Source organism: Lithobates pipiens, unplaced genomic scaffold, assembly GCF_037356315.1.
Source record: "Lithobates pipiens isolate NorthernLeopardFrog02 unplaced genomic scaffold, aLitPip1_a1.2 Scaffold_3, whole genome shotgun sequence".
NCBI classification, from domain to species: domain Eukaryota; kingdom Metazoa; phylum Chordata; class Amphibia; order Anura; family Ranidae; genus Lithobates; species Lithobates pipiens.
The window spans coordinates 43,871,623-43,893,260 of NW_027507790.1; the positions used below are offsets into that span (position 1 = coordinate 43,871,623).

The 21,638-nt window shown below is 41.2% G+C and overlaps 1 protein-coding gene across 1 annotated transcript in view; it reads right to left on the reverse strand.

The window, feature by feature from the left end:
* Window positions 1–21,638, reverse strand: part of LOC143940336 (solute carrier family 2, facilitated glucose transporter member 9-like) — a 59,379-nt gene that overhangs the window by 26,332 nt on the left and 11,409 nt on the right. Inside the window, exons 2-7 of the mRNA XM_077461586.1 lie at window positions 21,428–21,526; window positions 12,755–12,915; window positions 9,310–9,434; window positions 7,629–7,758; window positions 5,472–5,620; window positions 1,333–1,520 (exon numbers count right to left, since the gene is read on the reverse strand). Of these exons, the coding sequence (XP_077317712.1) occupies window positions 1,333–1,520; window positions 5,472–5,620; window positions 7,629–7,758; window positions 9,310–9,434; window positions 12,755–12,915; window positions 21,428–21,526 (852 nt within the window). The remainder of the gene's footprint in view (window positions 1–1,332; window positions 1,521–5,471; window positions 5,621–7,628; window positions 7,759–9,309; window positions 9,435–12,754; window positions 12,916–21,427; window positions 21,527–21,638) is intronic.

Here is a 21,638-nt window from a genome sequence, read left to right on the forward strand (position 1 = left end):
TGGAGGCACCATCCCATTGTCACTATACCACCTGAGGCATGATGTGTCCGTGACATCACGAGGGGGCCTCCGGATGACTTCATCCGATGGCCACACCCCATAGTTAACTAAAAAATGCTTGACATCGGCAAGAACAAATCAGCGGGATGCAGCATCAGAGGATGGTCGGTGGCGGGAGCGACGGGGGAGGAAGAAGAACATAGAAGCAGGAGAAGGAGAAGACCGGAGGAAGAAGGAGAAGACCAGAGGAAGAAGCTGGAGGAGGAAGAAGCAGGAAAGAAGAAGACATTTCTTTTTGGTGAATGGGCAGGGGTACGATGTAACTGATACCCATTCACATAGGGGGGGGGGCCAGGATTAAAGGGAGCTTTCAGACTCAGATAAGCCCCCCCCACCCACAGACCCCGACAACCAATGGCCAGGGTTGTCGGGAAGAGGCCCTTGTCCGCAACAACATGGAGACAAGGTGCTTAGGGATGGTCTGGTATGGTTCAAGGGTGGGGGGCACTAGCTTGTCCCCTCCCTTTCCTTAACCTGCCTAGCTGCATGCTAGGATAAGGATCTGGTATGGATTTTGGGGGGACCCCAAGCCATTATTTTTTCAATTTTGGCATGGGGGGGTCCCCTCTGAATCCATACTAGACCCAAGAGGCTGGTATAGACCTGGGGAGGGGACCCCCACACTGTTTTTTTCCCGATTTTGACTCATCGGTTCTTAAGGACACGACGGCCCGCTTCTCAGCCCCCTTCTTAGCAACCAGCTATCTACAGTGTAAAAAATGTAAATCGCGGTAAAAACATGCTAAAAACACAGTACTTGTGTTTTGGATGGGGGTCCATTAAAGTCTATTACATGCATAAGGCTGCATTTTGTGGGGAAAAAAGACCCTGACCCTTTCTAAAAACGCAGAGGCACAAAAATGCATTGATGTGAATGTGTTCCATAGGAACCTATATTGAAAAAATTCCCTGCATTTCTGCAAAATGCATCAAAAGACACATGAGCCAAAGTTGCACTGTTTCCAGCAGGACTTTGATGCAACTTTTGGTCTGACTTTGATCTGACTTTACATTCTCTGGACCAAAGTTGCAATAAAAGTCGAACCATGTGATTAACTACAACTAGCTTGGCAGAAGAGGTTTAGAAAAAGTCAATCTCAAGTATGAGAATTGCTTGAACACAATGACAACAATGTTTTATCTTGAGCCTTAGATACAATTTTTCTTTGTTAAATCATTTTTGTAACTTAGTTCTATTATGTGTTATCATAAGAAATGATCCCTATTTATTTAGTACATGAATCTGCTTAACATTTAAAGTAATCACTCAACTGCAGTGATGCCCGACAACTGAAGGGTGATTGTGATGGTGACTATAGCATAGAGCTGCCAGCGCATAGATGGTTCCTTTATAACTTCTAGCACAGTCATGTTCTTGGTGTTCTTTCGCATCTCCCCCTCTGCCAGTATGTGATCTAGTTCTAATTGGTAGTCTCCATGTCCCCATATCCTATGCATTGCTAAGAAAAAGAAGATTGACAAAAAATGAGTAACATATTTTTATAATTTTGGTCTCAGTGTTTCCACATCCTGTGCATAACTAAGAAAATAAAGGCAAAAAACAAATGAGTAGGGCATTTTTATAACAATCAATGACAGTTTGGTTTACTAGTCTTTCGTTATATTTATTCTCCCAGCCTTTAATGACTAAGCTTCTTTTATGAGCCCTTTTTTTACTTTGTTTAATGTGAACCTGTCACCACTCACGATTTAACAAAAAAATTGTCAGATTATTGGTTTATGTAAAAAAGATCACTTGGTCACTTTACCGATAGACATCTACGTCAGTGGCATGAAGGAGGGTAGGAGAGGTGAGTACCAAGGGGTGTACTAAAGAGGGGGGCTTTGAGGGATTAAGGGGGCTGAAAGGGCTCTAAGGGTTTGTGTGGCTATCATTTCTGCCCCTTTGAAAAGTTGTTCACAGTGGATCACTTTTCAAAGGGTATTTGACAGGCCTCACAGCCTGTTTTAACCCTGACAATGTTGACCCACTGTGCTGCAGCAGTATGCATTACAAACAGGTAGATGAACCACGTTTTTATCACTTCCCAACCACCCTCCAAGATGCAAAGAAAACCCTATGGGGGTATACACATGTGCGGCAAATGTATCCCTCTGTCACATTGGATAGGCATAAACAAAAAAGATATCCTCTTGCGCTGGTGCCCTTCCTACGGCGCTGAGAGCGATGTGATGCAGAAGGATAATCCCTACAGTGAAGGAAAATACACCCGCAAAGCTATACCAACTATGTAGAGTTATACTATCCATCCAGCCTCCTATATCTATTTTTATACATTTTAATACACAAATTAGATTTGGCTTTTTAAGGCTCTGATGAAGAAGAAAATCCTTGAAACGCGTTAGCCAATTATTTGAGTATCCCTTGTGTGGATGACACCTCATATAAATCTACCAAGTGTTTAACATTGCTTTTTATTCATATGTACGCATACTTAGGCCGCGTACACACGGGCGGATTGTCTGCCCAACTTAGTCCGCTGAACCGTGTTTCAGCGGACAATCCGCTCGTGTGTGGGCTTCAGCTGACTTTTTCAGCGGACAGTCTGACGGACTTTGTCTTTCGGAATTTCCGTAATTTTGTCCGTCCAAACTTGGTTTTGTCCGTCCAAACTTGGTTTCAGCGGACAGTCCGCTCGTGTGTAGGCAAGTTGGACGGACTAAGTATAGCGCATGCTCAGAAAGGATTTACACGGCCGAAGGTTGGATTGCAGTGTATTAGACGTTGTTTTTCTAGTCCCGTCGTACGTGCTGTACACGTCATCACGCAAGTTTTCAGCGGACTGTCTGTTCATCGTGTGTTGTCAAGTCCGTTCATTCAAAATTTGGACGGACTGTCTGTCGGATTGTCTGACGAACTTAGTTGGGCAGACAATCCGCCCGTGTGTACGCGGCCTTAGTATTTCCTTGTATATACTAATTTTGTTTATAATAAACTCCTTTTCTAATGATTCATGCATCTGGCCACACATATTCGATAGGCAGTACTGCCCACTGAACTTGACCTATCCAAGTGAATAGGACCGCTACTTCAAAACCGTATGCATGCATGTACGCAGTTCCAGCGCAGTGGTGCAGGATTTAGGCATTAAAACAGGTGATAAGCAAGTGACACAACACGTCCTCACCGCCTGTCAAGCACCCTCTATAAAGTGATCCATAGCAGATAGTTCTTTAGATGGTTACTGCAGGTGTAAATGAGCCCTAAGGGCGGGAGGTGGGTCTGGGGGTTTCAGGGGAGGAGAAGGGAGGTCAGAGGCTCCGTTGTCTCCCCCTTCGTGTACTCACAGATCACATAGCAGCAGTCTAAGAACAACGCTCATGGGGAATGAAGGCGACATCTCCTACTTCTCCTCTCTGGTCCTGTGATATTGCACATGACAAAGAGACAGGAAGAAGGGCAGTCTGTCCTCACTTTGCAGTGGTGCTACACTGAGATTAAGGTAAGTTCTCACTCTCGGTGCCCGCTCTCTTTCAGCCACAGCAGGCTGGAGGCAGGAGAGAGCAGAATGTTACCTCTTGCAGCTATATCGGCCCCTGCTCCTTCCTACAGGAGCGACACTGCAGTCGCTCCTGTCAGTGAGGAGCAGGATAGGCAGCCAAGTATCCAGCGGACCACTGCACCAGCTGTGTGGGCAATAACAGCTCAGCATTCACAGAGGAAAGCACAGCGGGACCAGGGGTGGGGAAGGTGTACAGTGTTAGTTCACATTTTAGTTTTTTATAAAACAGAGAGCTTACACTTTACATAAAACCATCTAGGGTCACACCAAATATGTTAAAGTGGTTGTAAACCCCAGTCATGAAATTTGAACTAAGCATATATATCTGTAGTGTTTACTTGTCTCTCTCCAAAGTTCTATGTGTAATTTCTCTCTGGTGCTTCGTTCCTCTGTTATCAGTATGTCTCACTTCTGAGAAGTTTTCCTACGCATGAGATAAAATTTGTGACGGGGAGGGAGATAACCACACAACTTATCTATTCAGAATACAGATCATATTCTTTCTTTCCTCTGCCTATGTGGAGGGAGGGTGTGTCCCTTTCCTATAATAAGCTCTCACACAGTGTATAAGAGCTGTAACTACAGCTCTCCACCCCCTCCTCTGTACTTCTCTACAGATGCAGAAGGTTTTTATCACAATTATGCACTTTGGAAGGGGTGCAGACAAGAAAAAACTGCAGATAAACAAATAAAACTTATGTAAGAGGATTTGTTTAATCTCTGTGTATCATCTGAGGCTGTTCATTTCACTGGGTATATGTGAGGATTTATGACCACTTTAAATGTTTTGGGTGAAAGTTGCTTTTACTATGTAATCTAAACTATTGGGAGGTTCTCTAGACTTGTCGGGAGCTGTACTTGTATATTCTACAAGTTTACCACATCTGCTCTAGGGAGATGAAGGAAGGGGTTTACATGAATTCATCATTGCTACAGTACAAAGGGTTTTATTTTGCTTTTTTTTCCCCCTTTTGGTGTTGAAGATCATATAACTATTGTATGTCCAGCATTGTCCGGTAGAGGTTCATATTTCCAGGGAAGCATTGGATTTCAGGTTTCATCTATCTCTTTATGAATCAGAACATGTAGTGATGACGTGAAGAGAAAAACCTACAAGGGAATGGTGTTTTCTTCATCTCAGGGATTATTAGAGCCATGTGGATCTCCCCACAGAAAAAGTTGCAGTAGGATTTATAGATATAAACACTGCTTCCTATAGCTTTTAAAGCAAACTTTGCAACACAAGGAAGTGGAATGTATAAAATGTAAAGTTTAATTTCTATTTTGGATTTTGTTGCCATTTACAGAACCCAGGGAGAGACAGTGTATGGTCAGGGTGCACTGGACTATTCAAAATGATAAAGATTATGATTGCAGACTGTACCTCTACATCAGGGATATGCAATTAGTGGACCTCCAGTGGTTGCAAAACTACAATTCCCATCATGCCTCTGCCTCTGGGTGTCATGCTTGTGGCTGTCAGTCTTGCTATGCCTCATGGGACTAGTAGTTCTGCAACAGCTCGAGGTCCACTAATTGCATATCCCTGCTCTAGATGTTCCTGTGTAATATCACAATCTACTTTCTTTTAGAATAATATATCATTTTTAAATATCTGTTTTAACTGCCATTAAAACATTTCAATAATTGTTGTGCTCATCAAAACGAATACCATATTTTTGGAATAAGACGACAAAAATGCATATGCAGCAGCTCTTTACTTTTTTCACTACTTTTCATTTTCATTCCTCTACATGTTATAGTGTTGACTTTTTTCTACTTACTATACTTTTCTCTTTCCAATTGTTGATATGTTGTAATTTCTAACAGATTCTTATCATGCTTTAGATTTTATCTTGCAGTTGTTTTTTTTTTGGTGGAATTTACCTCTCTTACAGCGCTCCTGGTCTCTCTTCACTAACAACAGGTGTGCAGGGGTCTCTGGATAAAAACGCATTACTATCAACTGCAGGAGATCAGTGAAACCACACATTGACATCATCAGGGGCCACAGTTCCTCTGTTCCCAGAACCTCACTAAAGAATATGAGCATTTTATAGGTGAAAAGAAAATAGACATTTATGACCTTCAGACTGTTTTCAAAACCATAGTCAAGGGTATACCCCCTTGATAAATATCAAATAAGTAATCTTTTTTTAATTGCCAGGATCGTAGCGACAGAAAAATCTAATTTGTATATTTCTGCAATTTAAAGTAAATAAAAGCTGACCAACCTAACATTTAAAAAAAAAGGAACTGAGATGCAGCCCGTGGAAACCAATATAAAAAAAAAGGATGTCCTATTGCTAATGCCACAAACACATTAAACAGTACTAAAGGTGTATACACATTCTCAGGACTCAACTAATTCTTCAAACCAAGTTAGCCAAAACCGTAAAGAAAATGTTTTCACTACAGCAAAAGAGTTTGTCGTTCCTGACCTCTCCAGAAGTGCTTGATGCCTGGTTACACAAAGCCAACATCTAGTACTTACCAATACTCTGCAGATCAGAGCAGTCTTTCTTAACCAGGGTTATTCAAAAAGTTGCTAATGGTCCCTTGAGCAATAAGCAGTGATAGATTTATCATTTACTCGATAGTAGCATGGGATTGACTGACTGACTAATATTATAAGGGGCATTTTTCCCACTGACTACCATTGTAAAGGGCATTCTTTTCACTGATAACCAATTTTATTATAGGCTTATTCTCATACTGACCACCAATGAAAGGGTAACTTCCCTACAGATCATGATTGTAAGGTGTCCTTTTTCTACCCACTACCAATGTAAAGGGACCTATCCACTCTGACCCACAATGCAAGGGGTCCATGTACACCTCCCCAATCTGAGGGGGAACTTTTATACCAACCATACATATAACAGGACACTCCTACATTGACCACAAATGTACTGGGGCACTTCTATACTCATACTAATGTAAGGTGGCAGGTTTTCAAATGACTTTCATGTAAAGGGGTCCTTCTAACCCGGGGGTTGGCAACCCGTGATTTGCAATCTACCCATCGACCACGGACAGGTAACGGGTAGATAGTGGACACTTTCCAGTTTTGCTAAACCTAGCCATTTCCCTAGAGCTGCAGAGTGGCACAGGTGCATGCTTACTCAATCCTAGGCTGCAGAGGCAGCCCCTGCCCCTTGCATCCGTGTGGGTGCTGGGAATAACTTGGGCGTGTTTGGGCTCTTGTCCGAACACTGCAAAAAACACACATGAGGGCCCAACTCCTTGTGTATTACCACCATAAAATGTATTAAATACCAAATAACAAATGGATACTCACAAACATAAAAGGGCTTATAACTAATGAGCTTTAGCCTTAAAGGGGTTGTAAAGGTTCGTTTTTTATTCTCTAAATAGGTTCCTTTAAGCTAGTGCATTGTTGGTTCACTTACCTTTTCCTTCGATTTCCCTTCTAAATGTTTTTTTTCTTTGTTTTCCTTGTCTGAATTTCAGAAATTCAGACAAGGAAAACAAAGAAAAAAAAAATTTAGAAGGGAAATCAAAGGAAAAGGTAATTGAACCAACAATGCACTAGCTTAGAGGAACCTATGTAGAAAATAAAAAATTTACCTTTACAACCCCTTTAAGTAGTAGGTACCATCACAAAATCCTCCGATGGAATGGTTCCTCCTCGGATGGTGTTTCAGGGGTCATGCCTCCTTCCCCTAGCTCTGAAGGGGGTATGACCACCGAAATGTGTTAGCTCTTCTATCTGAGGATTTCTTCAATCTCCCCATCCTTTTTCTTTTTCTGATCACCTTACCTAGACATCTCTTGCTCTTAAAATACTATAAGTCAAACTCTCTGCTTCCCCTTTCTTTTTTCATAATTTTCCTGATTATGGAATATAAATAAGTTTGCCTAAAGTATCAATACCACTCATGTATCCTAAGCAATGTAAGTGTACACAAGTTAACATTTACAGCTATACCTTTGCATGAAGCGAGTCACATCCATATTCCTTATAATCTTTATAAAAGTCTTACTTTGTTGTGGTTGCGATCATTTGATCTAAAGCTTTACCTGAGCCCAACAACTTGTCCAAACAGCTTCCCTGTGGTTACAAAGAGGGGGGCTGTTGTATTGGTGAATCCCCGAAGGTTCCTTGGAGCGGTTTCTCCCAGATATTGTACATAAATGTTAATGCCCAAACCTGACAATACAGAAATTATGTTTACATCTGATAATAAATACCTCTCTCTCAGTCAGGAAAAAAAAAACATTAGAAAGAATTAACTGCATAAAGCTAAAGTATCATTTGTGCAAGGTGTAAGTAATGAGTGCAGTAATCTGTGTAGAAGGATGAAATTGTTACATTTACTTCTCAATTGGTAATTATCATACTAAATATTTAGAATGAATAGTAATTAGCAGAGAGGATTGAATCAGGAAAATCACCAATTTCACCAATTTCTATTCTTTGGATCATGTCTATGTAGATCTTTCTGATCTGTAACAGTCATATAGAAATTCAAGCCATTGGGATTACTGAGTTGCATGGTTCTGGGTTGATTTAACAAACCACTAGGCGTACATTCAAAAGAAGCCAAAGACTTATAAATACAAGGCAATTATTTACAATTACTTTGGAAATATAAATTTACATAATTAGCTATATTTTGTCCCATTTATAAAGAACAGTGGTTTCCACTTTGCCACACGGCAGGACATCACTGCAAATAATCCACACAATGCCACCATTTTATGTCTAATTTAAAAAAAATTGTGGTATGAAACCTCCCATGCCCTGCAATGCGTTCTTTATATAACACTGTGGATAACACTTGACAATAGTGCTGTCATATGAGAAAAAATATATATATAATGGCAGGGGAGAGGTATATAAAAAAAAAATCTTTGTTGTGATCTGTAGAAAGCTTCCACCAAAACTTCCCCTCGTGCGGAAAAAACTCCCCTATGGGGAAAACCAGAAAACCAGCAATATTGTGCCTTTAGATATAACAAACTTCTCCACTGCTGGACTTTTACCATCCACTAGATGTCAGTGTCATATACTGAGAGCTCCAGTATAACATGTGAAGGAAATGTAATAACCACATAGTCTAATCCTGTTTCACATATTTATTAATCTAAAAAAAAAAACCAAGTATAGGTTATGTGGACCAAATGACTGAAATAAGAAGCATGAAGTAAAGTGCACTGTGCCTTATTGATGGTTCCGGCCGCTGGAAAAGATCAGAGTGTCCGCTGTGTATAGCAGCGGATAGCTTTCTAGTTGTTTGGCTGGTGGAACACAATCCTTGAGGCGCAAATGTCACTTCCGGTAGGTCACGACCCTCTTCATTTTATTGACTTTATATAAGATTCTGCGTTTGCACTTTAATGTGGACAGATACAATATTTTAAAATAGGACATTTATTTGGAACTTTTTAATATTGTTTTGTCATGTTGATTTTTTTTAAAAAGTGGCTGCTTGTAGGTATAGCATTACCATTATATTTATAACCATAGGTGATTGGTCCAAGTGCCGTGGAGTGGTATTCAATAGGGTGCATTTAGAACATCATATGTTTAGTGCTGTCATATGACTTTAAACAGGTCATGTGACAGGTATCTTTCTCCCAGAGCATGTTTTTTTTTACCCTTTTTCATTAGAATAAATGGGGCTTTACTGAGTCCATACCACTGTATTATAAATGGGCCCCATAAGTGTAAATGCTGTAGAGGTGTATACAGATATACCTATAGCTATGCCATAAAGCAACCTGCCAACCACAATCATTTCATGGGATCCCACCATCTTGCTGAACCCAAGACATAGTGATGCTGTTATTCCCATCAAGCTACTTATCACATGAGATCGTCTTCTGAGAGGAAAATGAAAAAAAAAAACATTCATTAGTCATCAATATATGGCAAAGTAAAGTTGATTCTTGTTTAAATCTGAAGGCCAACTTCTATAAGATAACAGTTTGAGGGGCCAAATTAGACCTTCTGTGGGCCATATTTTCCTTATTCCTAAAATACTACAAACCCCAGGGGATCAGCATGTACATTTATAAAATAGCAGAAACAATTTCAAATATTTACTGTAGTCATTTAATCTCAGTGTATTAGATTAGTGCAGTTTACAATAAAACTGAGAGAGAAAACTATCCATTAAACCTGTTACTTTACCCTGAATAGGCATAGTGCATACTTGCTGCAGGTTCATCTCTATTTTTTTTAGTTCAATGTCTGCTATTGTATATTTTTCTACTGCACATTTCCTATGAAAACACCCAAATTATAGACACAGGTAGCAGTCGTTGCATTTACTTTAAAGTGGAACTAAAGGCAAATCTTTTTTTTTATTTTGGACAGAGTAATGCAGGGTTATAAAACCCTGTCAACTTTTGTTTTGCCATCCCATTGTGCAAGTTTGCCTTTACTTCCTGTCCCATAGCCAAAACAGGAAATGAGGGCAAATCCTTGGTTGTCACCAGGGTAACAAGAACTAGTGTCCCCATTGCAAGAGTTCCCCTCTATTCCTGTTCTGGGGACAATGCAAAATTTGAAATGTTCTTTTTCTTTTACTTTCACTTTTAATGATAATGGCAAACAAGACTAGAAGAGTGGCGTAATCTTCCAAACAGGGGCACAGATAACAGTAAAAAAAAAACCTGGCAGGTGTTCTAATCCCTCCGCACGCCATCCGAGACCAAAAAAATAAGTTTTGCCTTAAATATACTTTAGAGCTAAAGTGGAAGTCCATGTAATACTTGCATCTATAGACACCAAGGATCTAACACTAACCTCTCTATCCCTGTAAAGAAAAGATGAGTATGCATACCTTTTTGGAAGCTGATCTGACCCGATCCAACCCGGTCTCCAGTGCTGGAAGCTCTGCAGAGGACACGGATGACAATGGCTGTGAAATGAATGGGAAGCGACATCACCCATAGTGTTATGGGGCTTCCTTTGTCCATTGTCTCTTCTGCACCCACCTACACAAAGAAGCCGTGGCTGACAGCTCAGCGTGGGATCCGGTCAAAGCAGGTCAGATTGGCTTCGAAAAGGTATGTACGCTCGTTTTTTTCTTTACAGGGATAGAGAGGTTAGTGTTAGATCCATGGTATCTACAGATGCAGGGATTTTAGATTTTGCATGGACTTCCACTTTAAACCTGAACTTGAAGCAGGTGAAAAAGAAATACAAACAAATACAGCTATATGGTTTTTAAAAATAAAATGGTATGTATTCCTAAATCTAAAAGTAGTCAGCCCTCGCGCCACTAAGTGATAATAAGTGACTAGAGTGAAACAATGTCCAAAACCGGGAATAATGAAACAAATGATGTAAAGTGCAAATGCTAACTTGTACAAAAAATGCAGCAGGACAAAATAGTGAACACAAACTATCAAAAGTATTCATAAAGAGGAGGGGGTCCTGCGCAAATCGTGCCACTCAAATAAAATGCAAAAATTCAAAATAATAATAATATGTGCATAAATTCAATACCATAAAATAAAAAAATAGTCCATAAAAAAGCACAGATCAAAATATATAAAATGGAGGAAGGACCAATGATAAAGTATCCGCTACTCAAGGCTCCCAGAACTCTCACCTTCAAACGAAGTAAATAAGCTGATCAGACAAGCCCCAGGATTCTCTTATTTCATTCATTAATTGTAGCCATCAGGAGATCCAAAGGAGGGATGTGATAATAAAATTCCGCCACTAGAGGGCCAATCCCAGCTTAAAGGTTTTGTAATATGGATCCTCACTTCTATTCCGCAATGTATGGCTCAAAATAAGAGGGAGGAGGGGAAAAGAGAGAAACAAGAGACTCCCATAGTGTAGTAGTTCAAAAACGGCAGATAAATTTATTAAAAAGCAATAAGGACTCTCACATTTCAGTTAAAATAAGCAAGCACAGTCAGGAAGATGGTGTAATGGCGACTTCCGCCAGTCTTACTCTACTTCCGGTACGTCCTACGGCCACTCCCTACGCGTTACGTCATACCACGTGACTTCTTCATGGGGATCGTCATGAAGAAGTCACGTGGTATGACGTAACGCGTAGGGAGTGGCCGTAGGACGTACTGGAAGTAGAGTAAGACTGGCGGAAGTCGCCATTACACCATCTTCCTGACTGTGCTTGCTTATTTTAACTGAAATGTGAGAGTCTTTATTGCTTTTTAATAAATTTATCTGCCAATTTTGAACTACTACACTATGGGAGTCTCCTGTTTCTCTCTTTTCCCCTCCTCCCTCTTATTTTGAGCCATACATTGCGGAATAGAAGTGAGGATCCATATTACAAAACCTTTAAGCTGGGATTGGCCCTCTAGTGGCGGAATTTTATTATCACATCCCTCCTTTGGATCTCCTGATGGCTACAATTAATGAATGAAATAAGAGAATCCTGGGGCTTGTCTGATCAGCTTATTTACTTTGTTTGAAGGTGAGAGTTCTGGGAGCCTTGAGTAGCGGATACTTTATCATTGGTCCTTCCTCCATTTTATATATTTTGATCTGTGCTTTTTTATGGACTATTTTTTCTTTTATGGTATTGAATTTATGCACATATTATTATTATTTAGATTTTTTGCATTTTATTTGAGTGGCACGATTTGCGCAGGACCCCCTCCTCTTTATTTATTCCTAAATCTAGCTATGATAAGTATGTGATTATGTGTTGATATCATGTCTCTGAAATTCCCTGTTCATCAACACTCCGACTGAGAGGACAGAGAGGCAGCATTAGGAGCCAGTTGGATCGTACTGCAGTATATGTTTGATGACAAGAGGCTGAAGTAGAGTAGACAAAGGGATGACCTCAGAAGCATCCTGCCGCCCTCTCTTTGTCCAATGAGCAGGAAATGTTTGTGTTAAAAATGTGTGTATTGAACTGTATATTAAACTGCTTTTGAAGGTTATAAGAAAAAACATGCATCCTAACACCCTTTTATACATTTGTGTTGAGCCACCCCAACAATTATTACAATAGACCTTAAGTAAACCTAAAATCCCTAGAACACTGTATTTTTGGTGTTTTTGTCATTTATAATTATTGTTTCACCTTATTCCCACTGTTTATAGTGAGCATTGTATTAAAAATCTAAACAGACCATAGCAAATCATTATCTTATCTGGAAGAATATCCTATTGCCATGTATGACAGCAGTTTCGTGAAAATACTCACTTTCCAAACCTTCGTGTCATGTACCCAGATAATAGTGATCCCAAAAGTCCTCCAAGACTGAGCACTGAAGCTGTTGTAGACCAGAGCAGAGTAAGTGTTTCTGTAGGGACAGGGGATCCATACCTTCCTATCCAGGTCTGGTTGATAAAGCTTCTGACAAACTGTAGAGGATATGAATTGAGTTGTTGTGGTAATACACTGGCCAGAGAGAAAATATCAACCAATGACTTTATTATTCTAACTAATTTAAGGTTTTGATGCAAAGGGACCTATATAAAAATAAATGTATTATATTAATGAGGTATAACCCTACAGGTCAATCAACCTAAAGCTAGTTACAGACATTGGATTGAAGTTGAACATTAATACTTATCCATCCACTGAACAGTCTTCGCTCTGCCCTACGTGGACTCTAAAGTTTATGTGAGCAGATGCCCAGAATTATTCCTAGACCAGGCCAACTGTATTAAACACAAAGAGCTAGAACTAAATCTTCTCAAAATGTTGAATGACCTACAAACTACTTCTTTCTAGAGGGCAGAGTTGCTAGTCAGGCTTATTGATCTGTAGATTACAATATCTATAGTACATTTAGATATGCAAACTAAACCAACCACCTAAATTGATGTGGACAACTCATCAAAATAAATAGCTGATCGAGGTGATAAGAGTGAACTCTTATGCCCCATACACAGGGTCCCACATTCCGACCACAAAATCCGTCTGATTTTTTCCAACGGATTTTAACCCAAACCTGTCTTGCATACACATGGTCACACAAAGTTGTCGGAAATTCCGATACTTCTGAATGCAGTGACGTAGAACACATACGATGGGACTATAAATGGGCCAGTAGCCAATAGCTTTTGTCTCATAATTTATTCTGAGCATGTGTGGCACTTTGTCCGTCGGAATTATTTACACAGGATCGGAATTTAAATGATCGGATTTTGTCGTCTGAAAATTTTATATCCTGCTCTCAAACTTTGTGTGTCGGGAATTCCGATGGAAAAAGTCAGATGGAGCCCACACATGATCGGATTTTCCGACAACAAGATCCGATCGCACATTTTCTGTCGGGAAAAGTCCGACCTTGTGTACAGGGCATTACTCCTGTATAACGTATGACTTCTTATCTGTCAAGTAGAATGTCTATTACCATTATAGTTATTTCCTAGCTGTATGACTGAGTCCTGGGATGGAAACCAATATTGTTGGTCTTTGAACTGGGAAATGCTTTCTTTTTTGCGTATTCTACTTATGAGCATATGCAGCTGCGTTTACAAAATCTTTTTGGATTTTTGGATTGCATCCCACTTGTCTACCCCCCATGTACTAGCTAGATAGATTTTCTAGACCTGTTATGTTGAGAGTTGCTATGGGGGTTGCTGATTAGATGAATGCCCATATGGACCCCTTTTTGAAATACAACTCCAATAGCATGCCTATCTGTGCAATCTGTAGAAATCCAAAGCACTGCTCTTACCAATGGGGAACAATGAATTGTATTGGCACTCAGGCAACTCTAGTAGATACTGAAAGGGTTAAAATGGTAAAAAAAGCAAACAAAAACACAAATGTACTACATTGCAGCTTAAAATCTTTAAATGTAGTGGCTGCCGGACTTTGCAGTGGAGTTCCGAAAGAGCAGACCTGCCCACTCACGACCAGACTTTTCCAGCGGACAATTTTGAGTCAAAACTTCTTTCTAAGTCCACTGGACTTTTGGGAACAAAAAGTCAGCCGGAGCCCACACACGGGCGGATAGTCCGATCGTGTGTACGCGGCATTAGATGAACTAGCAGATTTAGATGGACTTGACTAACAAATTAAAGTTGAACTCCTGCTCTTACTTTTTAATCAGTTACAGCATTTGTTTTATTTCCTTTATTTTTCTTCTAACTGCCACATTTGCTGGACAGCTTGGTCAATTAACCACTTGCCGACCGCCGCACGACGATATACGTCGGCAGAATGGCACGGGCAGGCATATGGGCGTATATATAAGTCCCTGCCTGCCCGCGGGTGGGGGGCCCGATCGGGCCCCCCCCCGGTGCCTGCGGCGGTCGGCATTCCTTCGAGAGCGATCCGGGATGAGGGGGCGGCCATTCATTCATGGCCACCCCCTCGCGATCGCTCTCGACAAATGGAAATCCCCCGTGACATCACTTCCTCTCCTGTAATGTAAACACAGGAGAGGAAGTGATGTATTCTCTCCTCCGTGTCGGTATTTTTCGTTCCGACACGGAGGAGAGCGGATTGGTGAGTTGCACCAACACTCTACACACACAGTAGAACATGCCAGGCACACTCACACCCCCCCTTTACCCCCCGATCACCCCCCCAATTACCCCTGCCCCCCAGTCACAGTGACACCAATGTCATTTTTTTTTTTTTGCATTGGTGTCATTTGTGACTGTAATAACTGTTAGGGCAGTTAGAGTTAGCCCCCTTTAGTTCTAATGTACCCCCCTAACCCCCCCAATAAAGGTTTAACCCCGTGATCACCCCCCGTCGCCAGTGTCACTAAGGCTGGGTTCACATTGCAGCGGTTTATGAGAACGAATGTGATTCGCACCGCACTGCAGTGCAAATCACATCCGATCTCTGTGCGATTCGAGTTCAGCCATTCGCCGCACCCGCCACACCCGCCGCACCCGCCGCAAATTCGCACGGGACCCTTTTTTTGGCCCGCAGCAGAATCGGATCGCATGGGTGTTCACACCATGCGATCCGAGTTTGCAGATCGCACTGCGATATGCGAACTGATCTGGGGGTGTCAGTAACATTTCACTGACACTCCCAGCAGTTCGCATAGGGCAGTGTGAACTGCCGCCGGGAGGCATGCGATGCGGGAACCCGCCGCGGATTCGCGGCGTTTCCGCATCGCTCCAGTGTGAACCCAGCCTAATAAGCGATCATTTTTCTGATCGCCGTATTAGTGTCACAGGTGACGCTAGTTAGGCAGGTAGGTATTTAGGTTCGCCGCAGCTTTTTATAGCGCCAGGGACCCCCATATACTACCGCATAAAGCCCCCTGATTGCCCCCTAGTTAACCCTTTCACCTGTGATCACCATATAACTGTTACAGGTGACGCTGGTTGGTTAGTTATTTTTTTATAGTTTCAGGGCACCCGCCATTTATTACCTAATAAAGGTTTAACCCCCTGATCACCCGGCGGGTGTCATTTGTGACTAATAACTGTTAGGGCAGTTAGGGTTAGCCCCCTTTAGTTCTAAGGTACCCCCCTAACCCCCCCAATAAAGGTTTAACCCCGTGATCACCCCCCGTCGCCAGTGTCACTAAGGCTGGGTTCACATTGCAGCGGTTTGAGAACGGATGTGATTCGCACCGCACTGCAGTGCAAATCACATCCGATCTCTGTGCGATTCGAGTTCAGCCATTCGCCGCACCCGCCGCACCCGCCACACCCGCCGCACCCGCCGCAAATTCGCACGGGACCCTTTTTTTGGCCCGCAGCAGAATCGGATCGCATGGGTGTTCACACCATGAGATCCGAGTTTGCAGATCGCACTGCGATATGCGAACTGATCTGGGGGTGTCAGTAACATTTCACTGACACTCCCAGCAGTTCGCATAGGGCAGTGTGAACTGCCGCCGGGAGGCAATGCGATGCGGGAACCCGCCGCGCATTCGTGGCGTTCCCGCATCGCTCCAGTGTGAACCCAGCCTAATAAGCGATCGTTTTTCTGATCGCTGTATTAGTGTCACAGGTGACGCTAGTTAGGCAGGTAGGTATTTAGGTTCGCCGCAGCTTTTTATAGCGCCAGGGACCCCCATATACTACCGCATAAAGCCCCCTGATTGCCCCCTAGTTAACCCTTTCACCAGTGATCACCATATAACTGTTACAGGTGACGCTGGTTGGTTAGTTATTTTTTTATAGTTTCAGGGCACCCGCCATTTATTACCTAGTCTCACTAGTGTACCCCTAAATTTAGGGGTGTCTACTTTCCAAAATGGGGTCATTTGGGGGGGTTTGTGCCATCTTGGCATTTTATGGCCTTCAAAACTGTAACGCCCTTAGAAAGCCTGAAGGCGGTGCTTGGTTTTCGGGGCCCCGTACGCGGCTAGGCTCCCAAAAAGTCCCACATATGTGGTATCCCCGTACTCAGGAGAAGCAGCAGAATTTATTTTGGGGTGTCATTTCACATATGCCCATGGCATGCGTGAGCAATATATCATTTAGTGACAACTTTGTGAAAAAAAAAAAAAAAAAAAAAGTTTGTAATTTTCCCGCAACTTGTGGCAAAATATAAAATATTCCATGGACTCAACATGCCTCTCAGCAAATAGCTTGGGGTGTCTACTTTCTAAAATGGGGTCATTTGTGGGGGTTTTGTGCCATCTTGGCATTTTATGGCCTTCAAAACTGTAATAGGTAGTGAGAAGTGAACTCAAAAATTTACGCCCTTAGAAAGCCTGAAGGCGGTGCTTGGTTTTTGGGGCCCCGTACGCGGCTAGGCTCCCAAAAAGTCCCACATATGTGGTATCCCCGTACTCAGGAGAAGCAGCAGAATTTATTTTGGGGTGTCATTTCACATATGCCCATGGCATGTGTGAGCAATATATCATTTAGTGACAACTTTGTGAAAAAAAAAAAAAAAAAAAAAAGTTTGTAATTTTCCCGCAACTTGTGGCAAAATATAAAATATTCCATGAACTCAACATGCCTCTCAGCAAATAGCTTGGGGTGTCTACTTTCTAAAATGGGGTCATTTGTGGGGGTTTTGTGCCATCTTGGCATTTTATGGCCTTCAAAACTGTAATAGGTAGTGAGAAGTGAACTCAAAAATTTACGCCCTTAGAAAGCCTGAAGGCGGTGCTTGGTTTTCGGGGCCCCGTACGCGGCTAGGCTCCCAAAAAGTCCCACATATGTGGTATCCCCGTACTCAGGAGAAGCAGCAGAATTTATTTTGGGGTGTCATTTCACATACGCCCATAGCATGTGTGAGCAATATATCATTTAGTGACAACTTTGTGTAAAAAAAAAAAAAAAAATTTTTTTTGTCATTATTCAATCGCTTGAGGCAAAAAAATAAAATATTCAATGGGCTCAACATGCCTCTTATCAATTTCCTTAGGGGGTCTACTTTCCAAAATGGGGTCATTTGGGGGGGTTTTGTACTGCCCTGCCATTTTAGCACCTCAAGAAATGAGATAGGCAGTCGTAAACTAAAAGCTGCGTAAATTCCAGAAAACGTACCTTAGTTTGTAGATGTGACAACTTTTGCGCAAACCAATAAATATACAATTATTGACTTTTTTTTTACCAAAGACATGTGGCTGAATACATTTTGGCCTAAATGTATGACTAAAATTGAGTTTATTGGATTTTTCTAATAACAAAAAGTAGAAAATATCATTTTTTTTCAAAATTTGCGGTCTTTTTACGTTTATATCGCAAAAAATAAAAATCGCAGAGGCAATCAAATACCATCAAAAGAAAGCTCTATTTGTGGGAAGAAAAGGACGCAAATTTTGTTTGGGTACAACATTGCATGACCGCGCAATTACCAGTTAAAGCAGCGCAGTGCCAAAGTGTAAAAAGACCTCTGGTCATTTACCAGCAAAATGGTCCGGTCTGAAAGTGGTTAAAGTAAGTTGAAAAATAACAGACTTACTGGCCTGATCATCGGGTGAAAATAAATGAAAAAAACTTAAACGAATGCAGTCACCACATTGAAAGAATTGGTAAGATACAATATATTAAAAAAAAATAGGGTTCTGGGTTTAATACTGCGTGAAGGCTACAAATGAACATTGAGCCAATGAACTGCCCTACACTTTTCTTTGATTAAAATATAAGGGTTTGATTATATTATAAGAGTTTCATATTGTTCTACCAGCTGTGAAGTAAAAAAAATGTAAAAAGATTATAAAAGTGAATAAAGACTGAGTTAATCAATGGAGCACAATGTCAAGTCTACCCAATCTGGGACTTCAGCTCAAGATTTTATTACTCACCGATTTCAGAATAAAAGCAAACCGAGCATTGACCTACTAATGTTATCTTATCTAGCTACACTTCAGCTATAAAATGAATTCAATTTACTTTAACTTAAACTGTATGTAACCCAGCAATCCTAGGACTAATGCAACTCAATACTTTTACAATCTAACAAAGTTTATCCATTTAATCAGCAATGAAGAAAGGGCGTGGTAAATAAATTCTGTGTAGTTTTTCAAATGTTTTCAAGGATTAAATATACATATTACAAATATGAAATATAGCAATTCAAGTAACAAGACTCTATTTTCAAAGAGTACCTGTTGGATGGAAGGGAATGGTAGGTAGATCTGTGTAATCTGAGTTGAGTTGTACTGTACCAATAGGACAGTGGTTCATGCTAAGCAATTGTACATTATATATACACAGAACAATATTATAATAACTTTATCGTAAACATTATTTAGCGATGGTTGAAGACTGAATTGTTGGTGAGAGATTGTAAGGGTGTATGGTATATATATACAGTGCCTTGCGAAAGTATTCGGCCCCCTTGAACTTTTCAACCTTTTGCCACATTTCAGGCTTCAAACATAAAGATATAACATTTTTATTTTTTGTGAAGAATCACCAACAAGTGGGACACAATTGTGAAGTGGAACGAAATCTATTGGATTTTTGAAACTTTTTTTAACTAATAAAAAAATGAAAAGTGGGGCGTGCAAAATTATTCGGCCCCCTTGCGTTAATACTTTGTAGAGCCACCTTCTGCTGCGATTACAGCTGCAAGTCGCTTGGGGTATGTCTCTATCAGTTTTGCACATCGAGAGACTGAAATTCTTGCCCATTCTTCCTTGCAAAACAGCTCCAGCTCAGTGAGGTTGGATGGAGAGTGTTTGTGAACAGCAGTTTTCAGCTCTTTCCACAGATTCTCGATTGGATTCAGGTCTGGACTTTGACTTGGCCATTCTAACACCTGGATACGTTTATTTGTGAACCATTACTTTGTAGATTTTGCTGTATGTTTGGGATCCTTGTCTTGTTGGAAGATAAATCTCCGTCCCAGTTTCAGGTCTTTTGCAGACTCCAACAGGTTTTCATCCAGAATGGTCCTGTATTTGGCTGTATCCATCTTCTCCTCAATTTTAACCATCTTCCCTGTCCCTGCTGAAGAAAAGCAGGCCCAAACCATGATGCTGCCACCACCATGTTTGACAGTGGGGATGGTGTGTTGAGGGTGATGAGCTGTGCTGCTTTTACGCCAAACATATTGTTTTGCATTGTGGGCAAAAAGTTCGATTTTGGTTTCATCTGACCAGAGCACCTTCTTCCACATGTTTGGTGTGTCTCCCAGGTGGCTTGTGGCAAACTTTAGACAACACTTTTTATGGATATCTTTGAGAAATGGCTTTCTTCTTGCCACTCTTCCATAAAGGCCAGATTTGTGCAGTGTACGACTGATTGTTGTCCTATGGACAGACTCTCCCACCTCAGCTGTAGTTCTCTGCAGTTCATCCAGAGTGATCATGGGCCTCCTGGCTGCATCTCTGATCAGTTTTCTCCTTGTCTGAGCTGAAAATTTAGAGGGACGGCCAGGTCTTGGTAGATTTGCAGTGGTCTGATACTCCTTCCATTTCAAAATGATCGCTTGCACAGTGCTCCTTGGGATGTTTAAAGCTTGGGAAATCTTTTTGTATCCAAATCCGGCTTTAAACTTCTCCACAACAGTATTACGGACCTGCCTGGTGTGTTCCTTGGTCTTCATGATGCTCTCTGCGCTTTCAACAGAACCCTGAGACTATCACAGAGCAGGTGCATTTATACAGAGACTTGATTACACCCAGGTGGATTTTATTTATCACCATCAGTCATTTTGGACAACATTGGATCATTCAGAGATCCTCGCTGAACTTCTGGAGTGAGTTTGCTGTACTGAAAGTAAAGGGGCTGAAAAATTTTGCAGTTTTTTATTTGCTAAAAAAGTTTAAAATATCCAATAGATTTTGTTCCACTTCACAATTGTGTCCCATTTGTTGGTGATTCTTCACAAAAAATTAAAATTTTATATCTTTATGTTTGAAGCCTGAAATGTGGCAAAAGGTTGAAAAGTTCAAGGGGGGCGAATATTTTCGCAAGCCACTGCATATATATATATATATATATATATATATATATACACAGTGCACGGTTGAGGATATATTTACCATATACGCCTGTGCCGACTTCATTGGCGCATGCACTGCCAAGAAACGGCCCTCCGAGCGGCTTCTTCACTAGCAAGTGCCGTGACTGACGGCTCCCGTGCGCAAATGATGTGATGCGACTTCGGCCAGTCACAGAACCGGAGCCAGTCCCAGAAGGAAGAGGGGCAAAGATGGATGTGGACACCAGAGGGGACAGCGTGGGCTTCGATTGCAGGTAAGTGTTACATAATGGGCTAGTATGCGATGCATACTAGCCCATTATGCTTTTACTTTGCACTTTAAGCCAGCGGATCAACTGTATCATGTATTTATTTTAATTTTTTTTTACTATAATTTTTTAAAATCTGATTACTTGTGTTAGTGATTTAGTTGTCCTCCCATATATTTTCTGGTTATTCACTATCATATATCATTGGCAGTTTGAGTCTCTGGAGTCTATTAAATTGCTAACCATTGTATAGTTTTCTTTACACTATAAAAGGAGAGCTCCTGCTTACCACCGATGAAGAGCTGATCACTGACACATGATAGCCAAATGGCAAGCCACTACCAAGGCCCAGCACGGTGATTAATGGAAGCAGTTTCCAGTGATGGACCTGGAAGAATAGAGACAAAAATACTTAATGGTACCACGTATATATGTTGAGCAGGTTAGCAAGTTATGTGCTGACCTGATTCTTTTAATATATATACAGTCATAGGTGTCCA